The 13,302-nt window shown below is 41.8% G+C and overlaps 1 protein-coding gene across 1 annotated transcript in view; it reads right to left on the reverse strand.

Moving 5' to 3' along the window:
• Positions 1–273: 273 nt before the first annotated feature.
• Positions 274–13,302, reverse strand: part of LOC148684716 (uncharacterized) — a 66,366-nt gene continuing 53,337 nt past the window's right edge. Inside the window, 2 exon segments of the mRNA XM_088676004.1 lie at positions 274–436; positions 3,033–3,133. Coding sequence (XP_088532130.1) covers positions 274–436; positions 3,033–3,133 — 264 coding nt within the window.

Raw genomic sequence — 13,302 nt, forward strand, 5'->3', positions numbered from 1 at the left:
TAATCAGTGCCACAAATCTCCCAGGGGCTATGCTCGGCTCATACTTGGAGAAAGCTAAACAAAGCTCGTTTGGCGTGAACAAGTGCTGGCAAAAGGCAAATTAATGACAAAGAGTTGGTTTGAAATTATTTTATTCTGTCCTTTCACTGAAGGATTGCCTTATTCTCCAAGTGAAAATATGCCCAGATCAATAAGCTCAAGCTTTAGAGCAAGAAAGGCATGCTCCAGCCCCATTTATTTAATCCACTTTTGGGTGCAAAGTGGGCACATAATTTACAGGACAGGAACTGCTAAGCAAGAACTAATAACAAGTTCTGGGAAGCATGTGCTGCCGTCCATCTCCCGGGTGAAGTTCAGGTCATCACATTATCCAACCATTATCTTGGCTGTGGTGGAAACAATGGCTGTGGTCATTGACAACAGGCCACCCAACAGTCTTGCCATTGGAATAAACATGCACATATGCTGTTTTACTCAGGTTCAGAATCTAGCTCATTCTCGTATTTTAAAATGCCAGCATTTTAAAATGCCACTGTTCAGAATATATTTCAGTACTTTGAACATTTTGTGATGAAGAAGTCCCTGCAGTTTCTGGTGATGAGGAGCCTCATCCAATTATCTGTTTGTGCTGCCCCAGAAGCTGGTAGACAAAGAATTGGCAGTGCTGTTATGAAGAAACAACGCAGATGCATTTAGGATGGGGATAGGTAACAGGAATCCAAATCTGTCATCCGGTATTCAGGGCCAGCCGGGCCCAGCCCTACAATCAGGTAGAGGGAGGTGGTCACCTCCAGTGGCTGATTTAGCGTGGCATGAAAGGACAGCAAGTGGTTTATTACTTAATTTATTCTTGTATTTTTACTGCCAGCAAGGTGAAGATGCTCTTTCGAGATATCCTGCCTTGTGTACCAAAATAACAACTTGACCAATCTTGGGTACTATACACCTTGACTTGGGGGCAAGGAGGCACCATTCGCTGTCCCACCTTCAGCAGCATAGCTGCCAAGTTATCCCTTTTTTAAAGGGATTTTCCCTTATGCTGAATAGGCTTCCTCGCGAGAAAAGGGAAAACTTGGCAGCTATGTTCAGCAGTCAAGTGTTGTTGTTTTAAAATGAAAACTTTATTTCTTTCTTTAAAAACATTACAAAGAAAACCATCAAACATAAAAAATAGACAAAAGTAAAGAAAAATGTAAATTAAATACAAATTAAAATACTTCCGATTGGTAATATATTGTTTCCTTTAACTTTTATTTATTCCTTGCTTTCTTCTTAATATATCTTTCCACCCCTCACAGGTGAATCCCTTTTCCATTACTATTTACATGCTCTCTTTAAACGATACTTAAATTAATTTAGACAAACTACCAATTCAGTATTTATACCCTCTTTCTTCAGGTGTTCCTCCACTAGCTTCCACTCTTTTAGGATTCTCTGTTTTGGTGTGTTCCTTATGGCCGCCGTCATTTTATCCAAATTTATATATTCTATTAATTTAATTAGCCATTCCTGAACAGATGGCACCTCTACCCCCTTCCACTTTTGCGCTATTAGGATCCTTGCTGCTGCTCCTGAATACAATATTATATTTCTCCTGTCCCTCGGTATACTTTCTGGTATCATGCTTAACAGAAACACTTCTGGTTTGTTTGTTTTTCAAATGTTGTTTTTAAAATGCTTTTCAATTTCTCATAGATCTTATTCGAAAATTCTTGATTTTTTTTTTGCATTGCCACCAACAGTGCATAAAAGTTCCAACCTTTTCTTGACATTTCCAGCATTTATTGGCTCCTGACTTATAAATTTTACTTAATTTCTCGGGGGTTAGATGCCACCTGTAGGCCATTTTCAACATGTTCTCTTTTATCGCCATGCAAGCTGTAAACTTCATACTCTCTTTCCAGAGCCTCTCCCATTGCACGCTATATATAACTCTACCAATATCTTGTGCCCACTTTACCATTATATTTTTTACTTCCTCATCCTTGAGGTTCCATTCTAACAAAAAAATTATATAATCTAGTAATTTGTTTATCTGTATTCTCAATTAACAATTCCCCTCTTGAAATCCCATTTTTTATGGCATTTGAAGAGGCTCTGAATTTGATTGTATTGAAGCCAGCTTGCACATTTCTCTTTAACCTCTTCATATGTTTTTTAATATATATTGTCCATTTTCTTTTCTGACTATTTCCTGGTATGTTCCCCACTTCTCCTGGTTGCTTCTCCTACCTATACCTGTGATCTCAAAAGGTGAGGCCCACCAGGGTGTTTTTGGCTCTAAAATCCTCCTATACTCATCCCATGTTCTAAACAATGACCTTTTGATAATTTGATCCGTAAACTCTTTATAGTTCTTCTTCTTCTCCTGCACCAGATACGTATGCCAGCCCAACACATTCCTGAAACCCTCCAGTTCTAACAATTCTCTATCTTCCTGTACGATCCACTCTCTGATCCAGCATAAATTTGTCGCTGCGTAATACACCCTGAGATCAGGTACTCCCCAACCTCCCCTTTCTTTGCTATCTGTCAAAAGTTGATATTGGATCCTAGGTTTTTTATTCCCCCAAATAAATTTACTTAATTCTCTCTTCCATGATTCAAATATTTCGGTTTTCCCAATTATTGGTAGCATTTGAAAAAGAAAGAGAAATTTTGGTAAGATTGCCATTTTTGGGATCAGCCCTGCCTCCTTTGCCACCAACAGAGTTTCTGTGGCACCGATACACATTTAGCCGTATGATAACTGCCCCTAATTTCAGACTCTTCTTAATGGCCAGTTGGTAAACTTCTCCATTTAACAACCCTTCTTCTGGAAAATGTCATCTGAACATTTAGTTTTGAAGGACCTAGAATTTAAGCAGCTTAGCCTTTAGAATGCAGATATAATTTGCAACAAAGAATCTTTCTGGAAATTCCAACTCTACAATTCTATTTTTCTGTGAAATATTTGCACATTACAGGGCCTCAGTCTGTACTGGTACCTTTTTAGTATTGGAAGTGGTGGCATTTGCCAGTCTCAGTAGGGAGATTCTAACTTTTTATCCCCCACACATTTTACCAAGGATGTAAGGATTTCTTCTCTTGGTCCTAAGAGCAAAGCATAAATAGAGAGATGCCCAGGTGCAGCCTGTGTTGAAAATAAATATTTAAGGCATTAGTGCATGCTCATCAATCTAGTGTTTACTCAATGTCTGATTTCATTGCTTGGTGGTGTATATCAGAATATGTTGGCAAATCCATTTGAGTTGTATAGTTTTGCAGCAGTCATGTTTTGTAAGAATTATTGCTTCCTGCTCTAAAGATATATCAATGCTACAGCAAACATAAATTGGTTCGAAACCAATTTACCCATCTAGCTTCTCCCTAAAGAATCCTTGGATCTGTTTTGTTTTTGTTTTTTTGGCAGGGGTGCTAAGAATTCCCTATTGCAGTTTTCAAGGTTACAAAAGATGCCAGTTTTAAAGCTGTTGATGATACTCCCAACATTTTCTGGAAATACCTGTATATTAATGAACAGATGTAAAGCACTACTATAGAGTTTCATTCTTCAGCCACTATAAATGCAGAATGTAGCATTTCAGCTCTGAATACATTTTGTGGAAGTACACTACAGCAACAATTATTCTTGGAGAGTTTGCACAAATGTCAACAGAACCAGTCCCGAATCAAATTTATTAGCTGGTGAAGACCACAATTTTACACAGAGACGGATAAGGCCAGCTGAGAGTTCCTTTCAATACTTTGTGATTTACACCCCCACACCCCCCAAGACCCCTGATTCCATTTTTCACACATGTAAACAGTTTCTTGGTACTAAATAACTGAAAAAGTTACTGAAAAAGTAACAATTTGGTCATTTAAAACGTTCAATGTAGACAATTTGCTTTAATCTGGAACTTTTACCAGCAATTCACAGAGAGCTATTTTTAAACAGTGAACATTAATGAGCTATTCTCATCCCTTCCAACATTCCTTAGATGAAAATAGGGGCATTTCTCACTCCCCTCCCAACTGACCCTTCTCAACCCCCATTTTTTTTGTCCCCCACACCACCACTACACCAATGGGACACAGTGCACACAACTTCCACCGTCCTGAGAAACTCCCTTAATCCCAATTTTATTTTATTATTTGGCAGATTTATAAAATGAAAAACATCCACCAATTCATAAATTTTAGAAAGGGGCAAAATTAGACACAGACACGCAAAGCATTTTTTAATTTAAAAATACACAAGACTCCTTGTGCTCCACTCCAGTCCCCTTTTCTTCCTGACTGAGGCAGCCCTACCCTCTGTCTGCACCTCAGAAGTGGCACATCATGTGGGGCTGGGCCTCAGAGGTGACAACCTCTCCTGCTCCTCACCAGCTGCCACAAGCTGCCCAAAGTAGGAGGCCAGCGGCAGCTGCCATGGAAATGCCATGGAGAGGCAACGGAGAGGCCAAGGGTTGCTCACACACAGCCGCAGCCGCCATTGTCACTCCTCTCCGAGCTCTGTGGCCTTAACACTGGTGGGGGAAATAGGGACATTCCAGGATCAAATCAGAAGCCTGGATGGCTTGTGTAGTTCCCGGACTGTCCTTGGAAAAGAGGGACAATTTGGAGGGTATGCTGTATTTAAATGATGATGATGTCATTTATATGCTGCCCATCTGACTGGGTTGCCCCAGCCACTCTGGGCAAAAAATAGTAAAAACACAAGACAACATCGAACACTAAGGACTTCCCTGAACTAGGTTGCCTTCAGATGTCTTTTAACAACCACATAGCTGTTCATCTGACATCTGCTGGGAGGGCATTCCACAGAGTGGGTGCAACTACTGAAAAGGCCCTCTGCCTGGTTCCCTGTAACCTCACCTCTCGGAATGAGGGAAAGGTGCACTTTTAAAGGCCTATCTACAGTTTAACAGCAGGCTAGGAATATGCCCTGCCATCCATGGTTACTTTCACATTTGCCAGGGCCCACCAGTTCCAGAAGCGCTAGCTGAGCCCTAGCATGTTTATTATTATTATGCTGATTTAAAGTTTTTAAAAGTTTTTCTCAACTGGTGCTGTAAATTTTTCTCAACTGGTGCTGTAAAAAGAAGCATGGGTCCAGGCAGCTGCAGTGGCTACCATATTTCCAGGCCTTTCTATTTAGCGGCGTGGGGGCTGATCTAAGTGGCATTTCTCCTCAAAGTTGGCTGAGGGGGAGGTGCAGATCACCTGGGAGGCAGTTGTGGGTGAAGGGGAAGCCCCAGAGGCACCCAGAGATTGTCCTGAATTGCTCCATGACTGGATCTTCCTTAAACCTGTTGCCAGGTCTGTTTCTCCCCAATATAATTGCATATAAACCTGCCAAGTGTCCCAATTTTTCAAGGACAGTCCCCAAATTATGAAAGCCATCCCGGCTTCTTATTTGATCCTGCAATGTCCCTATTTCCCCCATCAGTGCTTCTGCTGCCAAGTTTGGGGAGGAGGATGAGCCGGCACTTGTCCCAAGAGATAATGGCAGCTGCGGCTGTGAAGGAGCAACCTCTGGCCTCTCTGGTCTCTTTATGGCTGCCACTGTTGGCCTCCTCCCTTGGGCAGCTCATAGCAGCTGCTGTAGAGTGGGCCAGGGGGAGGAGAGGCTGCGTTCGCTGAGGTCCAGCCCCGTGTGAAGCACCGGCTCTGAGGGGCAGGCAGAGGACAAGGCTGCCCTAGGTGGGAGGAAAGGAGAGGCACAAGGAGCCTTGTGTGTGTGTGTTTCTAAAAATGTTTTGTGCATCCACATCTAATCTTGCCCCTTTCTAAAACTTATTGGTATGTGTAGCGATCAGCTTAAAAGTTAGCCAGGTTGTTGAGGGTTAATCTTAGTAGAACTCCGAGAACCCAGGGGGGAGGGCTCTGGGGGAGTATAAAAACCCCATCCCTGGAGTCAGTTAGTCAGTTGAGTGGTTGAGTTGGTGTTGAGTTAGGAGTTGGTTGGTTATTTGCAGAGAGAGCTGGTTTAATATATTGAGGTGGAGAATAGGTGGTGATTTTAGTCAGACAGGATACAGAGTTGAGAGATTATTTACAAATATTATTTAGTTGACTTTAGCGGTAATAGGCCGGTAATTTATAATTAGAGGTAATAGGCCGGTATAGGAACCATCCGAAATTTGGAACAACATAAGATTTGTACTGCAATCATTAAGCTTATGAACACACAATAAAGCAACTTCGTTTTATTTTACCTTATCCTGGTCTGTGGTGTTTTGAGGAGGTATTTATTTTGTCGTTGGCACATTACCAATAGACCGTAAAACGTCCGGGGGTGATGTGCAGGTCAGAGTGACCGCGACAGTATGTTTTTTTTATTTTTGTAAATCTACCAAGGAATAAAATAAAATCAATTGGGATGAAGGGGTTTCCTCAGGAGGGTGGAGGGTGTGTGTGCTGGGTCCCGTTGGTGTCGTGATGGTGTCACTTGCCCTTACTCTGCCAGGGGTGGGGGGGGAGGAAGGAGACGAAAATGGGGAGTCAAGGAGGGTCTGTTGTGGGGAGCGAGAAATGTCTCTAATTTCATCTGAGGAATGTTGGATGGTATGTAATTAACTGGTAAATGCTATTAATCCATTTAGTACTGTTTGGGACACAACATTACAGTAAAAGCACCTGGCCTCTATATACCAACTGAAGGGTACCAACCCAGAGAGAGTGGGTTGTGCTTAATTTAAAGGGATCCTTGGGGGTCGGGTAACAAGAGCAGTGGACTCGTAATCTGGTGAACTGGGCTCGCATCCCCACTCCTCCACATACAGCTGCTGGGTGACCTTGGACTCATCACACATCTCTGAAGTCTCTCAGCCTCACTCACTACACAGAGTGTTTGTTGTGGGAGAGGAAGGGAAAAGGATATTGTTAGCTGCTTTGATACTCCTGAAGGGGAGTGATAAAGTGGGATATCAAATCCAAACTCTTCAAATCCAATGACAATAGGAACATCCTAAGGAAAAGGGGTGAAGTCAAATGGGCCTTAGAAAGCATTGCTAATAACAAGGCCAGTGGAAGTGATGATATTCCAGCTGAACTGTTTAAAATTTTAAAAGATGATGCTGTTAAGGTGCTACACCCAATATGCCAGCAAGTTTGGAAAACTCAGCAATGGCCAGAGGATTGGAGAAGATCAGTCTACATCCCGATTCCAAAGAAGGGCAGTGCCAAAGAATGCTCCAACTACCGCACAATTGCGCTCATTTCACACGCTAGCAAGGTTATGCTTAAAATTCTACAAGGCAGGCTTAGGCAGTATGTGGACCGAGAACTCCCAGAAGTGCAAGCTGGATTTCGAAGGGGCAGAGGAACCAGAGACCAAATAGCAAACATGCGCTGGATTATGGAGAAAGCTAGAGAGTTCCAGAAAAACGTCTACTTCTGCTTCATTGACTATGCAAAAGCCTTTGACTGTGTCGACCACAGCAAACTATGGCAAGTTCTTAAAGAAATGGGAGTGCCTGATCACCTCATCTGTCTCCTGAGAAATCTCTATGTGGGACAAGAAGCTACAGTTAGAACTGGATATGGAACAACTGATTGGTTCAAAATTGGGAAAGGAGTACGACAAGGTTGTATATTGTCTCCCTGCTTATTTAACTTATATGCAGAATTCATCATGCGAAAGGCTGGACTAGATGAATCCCAAGCCGGAATTAAGATTGCTGGAAGAAATATCAACAACCTCAGATATGCAGATGACACAACCTTGATGGCAGAAAGCGAGGAGGAATTAAAGAACCTTTTAATGAGGGTGAAAAAGGAGAGCGCAAAATATGGTCTGAAGCTCAACATCAAAAAAACCAAGATCATGGCCACTGGTCCCATCACCTCCTGGCAAATAGAGGGGGAAGAAATGGAGGCAGTGAGAGATTTTACTTTCTTGGGCTCCTTGATCACTGCAGATGGTGACAGCAGTCACGAAATTAAAAGACGCCTGCTTCTTGGGAGAAAAGCAATGACAAACCTAGACAGCATCTTAAAAAGCAGAGACATCACCTTGCCGACAAAGGTCCGTATAGTTAAAGCTATGGTTTTCCCAGTAGTGATGTATGGAAGTGAGAGTTGGACCATAAAGAAGGCTGATCGCCGAAGAATTGATGCTTTTGAATTATGGTGCTGGAGGAGACTCTTGAGAGTCCCATGGACTGCAAGAAGATCAAACCTATCCATTCTTAAGGAAATTAGCCCTGAGTGCTCCCTGGAAGGACAGATCGTGAAGCTGAGGCTCCAATACTTTGGCCACCTCATGAGAAGAGAAGAATCCTTGGAAAAGACTCTGATGTTGGGAAAGATTGAGGGCACTAGGAGAAAGGGACGACAGAGGACAAGATGGTTGGACAGTGTTCTCGAAGCTATGAACATGAGTTTGACCAAACTGCGGGAGGCAGTGCGAGACAGGAGTGCCTGGCGTGCTATGGTCCATGGGGTCACGAAGAGTCGGACACGACTAAACGACTAAACAACAACAAGGAAAAGGGGAACATTCTGGGATCAAATGAGAAACTGGGGCGGCTTCTCTAAATCAGGGATGTCTCTGGAAAACAGGGACACTTGGAGGGTCTGCATCTTGTCCAGTTTAAAGATGAAGAAGCATTAGGAAACAGGAAATATTTCTATTTGACTTATAATAATAATTCCTATGGGAGAAACACTATTATGATCTTTTCATCAGGGCAAGCATTTCTGCATGCCAGATGAAACTATCTCAGCTTTCTGTCCCCTGCTTGCTGTTCTGGGGGTTCTCTTGACAGCCACCCTCACCCCCGAACTGATTTGGGATGGCATGGGCAAAAGAGGGGCATGGAAAGCCCAGTTGCGCTAGTGGGACTTGTTGTGCTGGCTCCTGCTAAAGCAGCTACTTCACTGAATCTGGCCCAAGAAATATAAATCAGATGATGTACATTTTATGCAAAAAGAATTTTTGGTTTTTTGTGGTGGTGCCTAATTTGTCACCCTCTTTAGGAGCCACATATAAAGCTCAGCGGAAGGGAAATATCCTAATGCTCTGTGACATCCCATGTCACATGGAAAGGGAGAATTGGAGAAGAAGAAACAATATGAGAACAAACCCTTTTTGATCACACACACACTATCTTCTTGCAGTACCTTTGCTATCTTAATTCCAACTTTAAAGGAAATCAGTCTTGGACCTCCACTCAGGGCTGAGGTTTAAATTTCAGACTAAATATAAGTACTGTCATCCTATTAGCTTTTGTTTTGCTTTGTTGTAGCTTTGCAAAATAGTGTGTGTGTGTGTGTGTGTGAGAGAGAGAGAGAGAGAGAGAACAGGAAAATAAATACAGCCCACCTCTCTCTCTCTAATTGCTATTTTTGCACATATTTTGAAAAATATGTCATTTGCATTTTAGTCGATACAATATCTACTTTTTTAATTTAATCAATTGTTGTGCTTTTCTGTGTCCCAAAGGATAAAGAGTCTTTTGATTTCTCACCCCCACATGTAAACGATTTCCCAAACCTGCAGGAGAGTCATTTCAATTAGTGCAAAGCTGATCATTAGCTAACTAATAAGGACTAATTTTCTATCACAATTATTTCCTAATTAAATCCCAAACTGAGATTTCTAACCCAGATGGTCAGTGATGCTACAGATTTGTTTAAATTTCTTAGCACAGTAACAAACTGCTAATTAGGTTTTGTAAATACATTAATTCCCTTGCGATTGAGTTAATAGTATTGCATGCTGCCAGTTTATTAGCACATTAATTGTGACAGGCTTTCCTTGGCCTGACAAATAATCCACTTATCACACACTGCTACTAAAGAGATTATAGACACAATCATAACTGAAGTCTTCCCTTTAATTTAAGAGTGCTGTTGTCAGTGTTTGACGTCACAGTTAAGGACTATTCTGTTTCTGTAATGATTTAACCCATTTATCTTTACAGTCATATTCTTCTTCTTCTTCTTCTTCTTCTTCTTCTTCTTCTTCTTCTTCTTCTTCTTCTTCTTCTTCTTCTTCTTCTTCTTCTTCTTCTTCTTCTTCATTGCATTTATATTCTGCCTTTCCTCCAGAAAGATCAAGGTGGCATACATGGTGCTACTCCCATTATTTATTCAATTTTGTGTATTACAACCCTCCATGTTTCATGTACTTTGACTGAACCCCAAGAGCACTCATTTGTCCCCCTCTTTGCTATCCTTCCACCATCAGTCAAATACCTTCTTTTAAGACAGGCCTTCTAGCGGATTAGTCTCTTAAAGCTCAATATATTTTGACTAGCTGCTGCTTGGTGTTTTATTATTTTATTGTGTCATCCTTGATTAATTCCCCAACCCACTTTGCTCTAGTAATTATCAATTGATATGCATTATTATTGCATATTGTGTTTTTTTATTGTGTTGTTGGTAAAACCATGGGATATAAATGGAAATAATGAATACATAATAAATGCTATAGACATTAAAGAGGGATGTATTCTGGCCACTTGGTATTCACATCAGGTAAGGTGGCTCTCTCCCTGCTGTTATTATCAAATCAGTTTACAATATATCATATAAATAGCTAAAATAGTTTTTAAAACAGCACAAAAACAACACTAAATACCTAAGCAGAGTCCTTTTCATCCAGCTGGAAAAGCTTGTTGAAACAAAATAAAAGTCTTCTGTTGTTTCCAGACAGTGCAGATAGTGAGTGCCTGTTGTATCTCAACAAGAATGTGGTTCCATAAAACAGGGGGAAGCCACAGTGAAAGTCCCTTTCTGAGTTACTGTGGAGTGGACTTCTGGTGCTTTGGGGGTGTTAAGGAGAGACACTGCAGCAGAGCAGAGCAGTGTATATAAGGGGTAAGGCAGTCTCTCAGGTAACCTGGTCTTGAGATTTATAGGGCCTTCTATGTTAGTGCCAACATCCTGAACTTGGCATGGCAGCAGATCAGCAGCAAGAAAAAATGCTACAAACAAGGTGTTATATGCTGGCAGTAGTTTGTTCCCACAAGCAACCTAGCTGCTATGTTCTGCACTAGCTGCAGCCTCTGGGCTAGCCCCACATAGAGCACATGGTTGTAATCCAACCTTGATAGGGTTTCCATATGTCTACTGAGAGCCAGTGTGGTGCATAGCTGCCAAGTATCCCGTATCCGCTGGGAAAACCCCTTTTTTCTCACCGTTTCCCGGCGGTCTCCCGTTTGGCAGAGAATCCCGGCATTGTCCCTTAAATTCGATTCTTCCTGGCGGCCATTTTTATGGTGCCGCTTTGCCCTTCTATGGGCACCAGAAAATGGCGGCGCCGGCGCCGGAAGTCGCTTCTGCGCATGACCGGAAGTTGCGTGACGCGACTTCCAGTGGCGCTTCGCCCTTCTATGGGCATCAGAAAATGGCGGCGCCGGCGCCGGAAGTCGCTTTTACGTGTTTCCGGTCATGCGCGGAAGCGACTTCCGGCGCTGGCGCCGCCATTTTCTGGTGCCCATAGAAGGGCAAAGCGCCACCGGAAGTTGTGTCACGCAACTTCCGGTCGTGCGCGTGCTGCCGATCCCGGATCTTTACGATCCGGACTTGGCAGCTATGGTGTGGTGTAGTGGTTAAGAGCAGTAGACTTGTAATCTGGGGAACCGGGTTCACGTCTCCGCTCCTCCACATGCACTGCTGGGTGACCTTGGGCTAGTCACACTTCTCTGAAGTCTCTCAGCCCCACTCACCTCACAGGGTGTTTGTCGGGGAGGAAGGGAAAGGAGCATGTTAGCCGCTTTGAGACTCCTTCGGGTAGTGATAAAGCTGGATATCAAATCCAAACTCTTCTTCTTCTTTTCCAGGACACATTCTCTTTTTCATGGGTATGTAAAATGAGAGTCTTAATGCACCCTTAATGCACTTTGGTCTACTCGTACCATGAATATGCATGCCAACCAAATCTATTATCGTGACCCTCAAGGTCTAAAATACCTGTATTTTTTAAAGTTGTCCATTCCCGTAGCTAGCAGAGACATGACACCTCATAACTGGATTTCAAATCCGGCAGAGAGAAGTCACCTCTTTTTTGGTATCTGTTAATAATTTATATTTCATCCTTGGTTTATTCCCCTGCCAGATAAATTTAGAAATGTCTTTTTGCCATTGTTTGAAGTGTCCCACTCTGCTGACCACAGGTATTGTTTGAAATAAGAATAACATTCTTGGCAATACATTCATTTTCATAACTGAAACTCTTCCTCAAAGTGATAAATTCATCCTTCCCCAAACATCCATATTCAGGCTCCATTTTAAAGCTAGACTGTATATTTTAGTAACTTAATTACCAGTGTAAGCCTGCCTATATCAAGCTACTGTACCTGTTATTCTTCAAGATGGATTCTGAGTGAGCAAATGTTTTTTTGTTTTTTTTACCTTTTACAATAGGCTAAACTAGCCTATTTTAGCTTCCCTTTAAGCTGCAAAGGGATAGCGCTCGGCTGAATTCACAAACATGAGAAAGGAAGCATAATATATAATAAATATATCTTCTCCTAGCATCTAATCAAATCCCAACAAGAGATTCCATCTTGGCAGCATTCAAACCCAGTTCATTTGCCCCCATCCAGACAGGGAAGGGAAAGAAGGATCTGTTAAGTTTGGTTCTCTCTGTTTCTCATTCTTTCTGGTTTTAAATGTGGGTCTGAACATTTATGCAGTAATCTGCTAATTTTCTTTTTAAAAGCCCTCATGAAAATTCTTAAGCATTTTGGTGAATTTCACCTGATAAACAGTTTTGGCCAATACATATGCTTTTGCAAGCAGTTTCTTGCAATATAATACAATTTTGTACATTATTTTCACCAATAGATCCACTTTTAAGCATGCTTTTACCTGATATGTGCATTTTTGTAAACACTGGCTGGATGGAGAGCTGCTTTGCAAAATTTGTAGAAGTGTGAAATTTGAAATATGACTATGTTTTGTTCTCATATTGTTTTTGGAAAATGTGAATTTGATAAATTTGGCTTTAAACCCAGAGTGAATCAAATTTCCATCCGATCCATAGCCTAGGGTCTTCTCAGCCATTTCTAATTTAGATGTTACAGAGAAGGTAGAATTTAATATCATTAACATGTTAACATCACCTTGCTCCTAATTATTGCTCCCAACAACTTCAATAGCATTGAAGACAATTTAGGGCTCTACAGCACCCCATAGCTCAAAAGCTAGAAGAAAATAATATTTCACTCCAAAATTTCTGATCAAGCCTTAAAACTGGGATCTTCCTTCCAAGCCCTGTTTGGATAAGCTGAGGTGTTTTGTTGCAGCAAGGGGAAAGTAGGTTATCTGACGTGATAGTGATTTCACGTGATTGATAGGTGT

This window comes from Zootoca vivipara, chromosome 8, assembly GCF_965207765.1.
Source record: "Zootoca vivipara chromosome 8, rZooViv2.hap1.1, whole genome shotgun sequence".
In the NCBI taxonomy this organism is placed as follows: domain Eukaryota; kingdom Metazoa; phylum Chordata; class Lepidosauria; order Squamata; family Lacertidae; genus Zootoca; species Zootoca vivipara.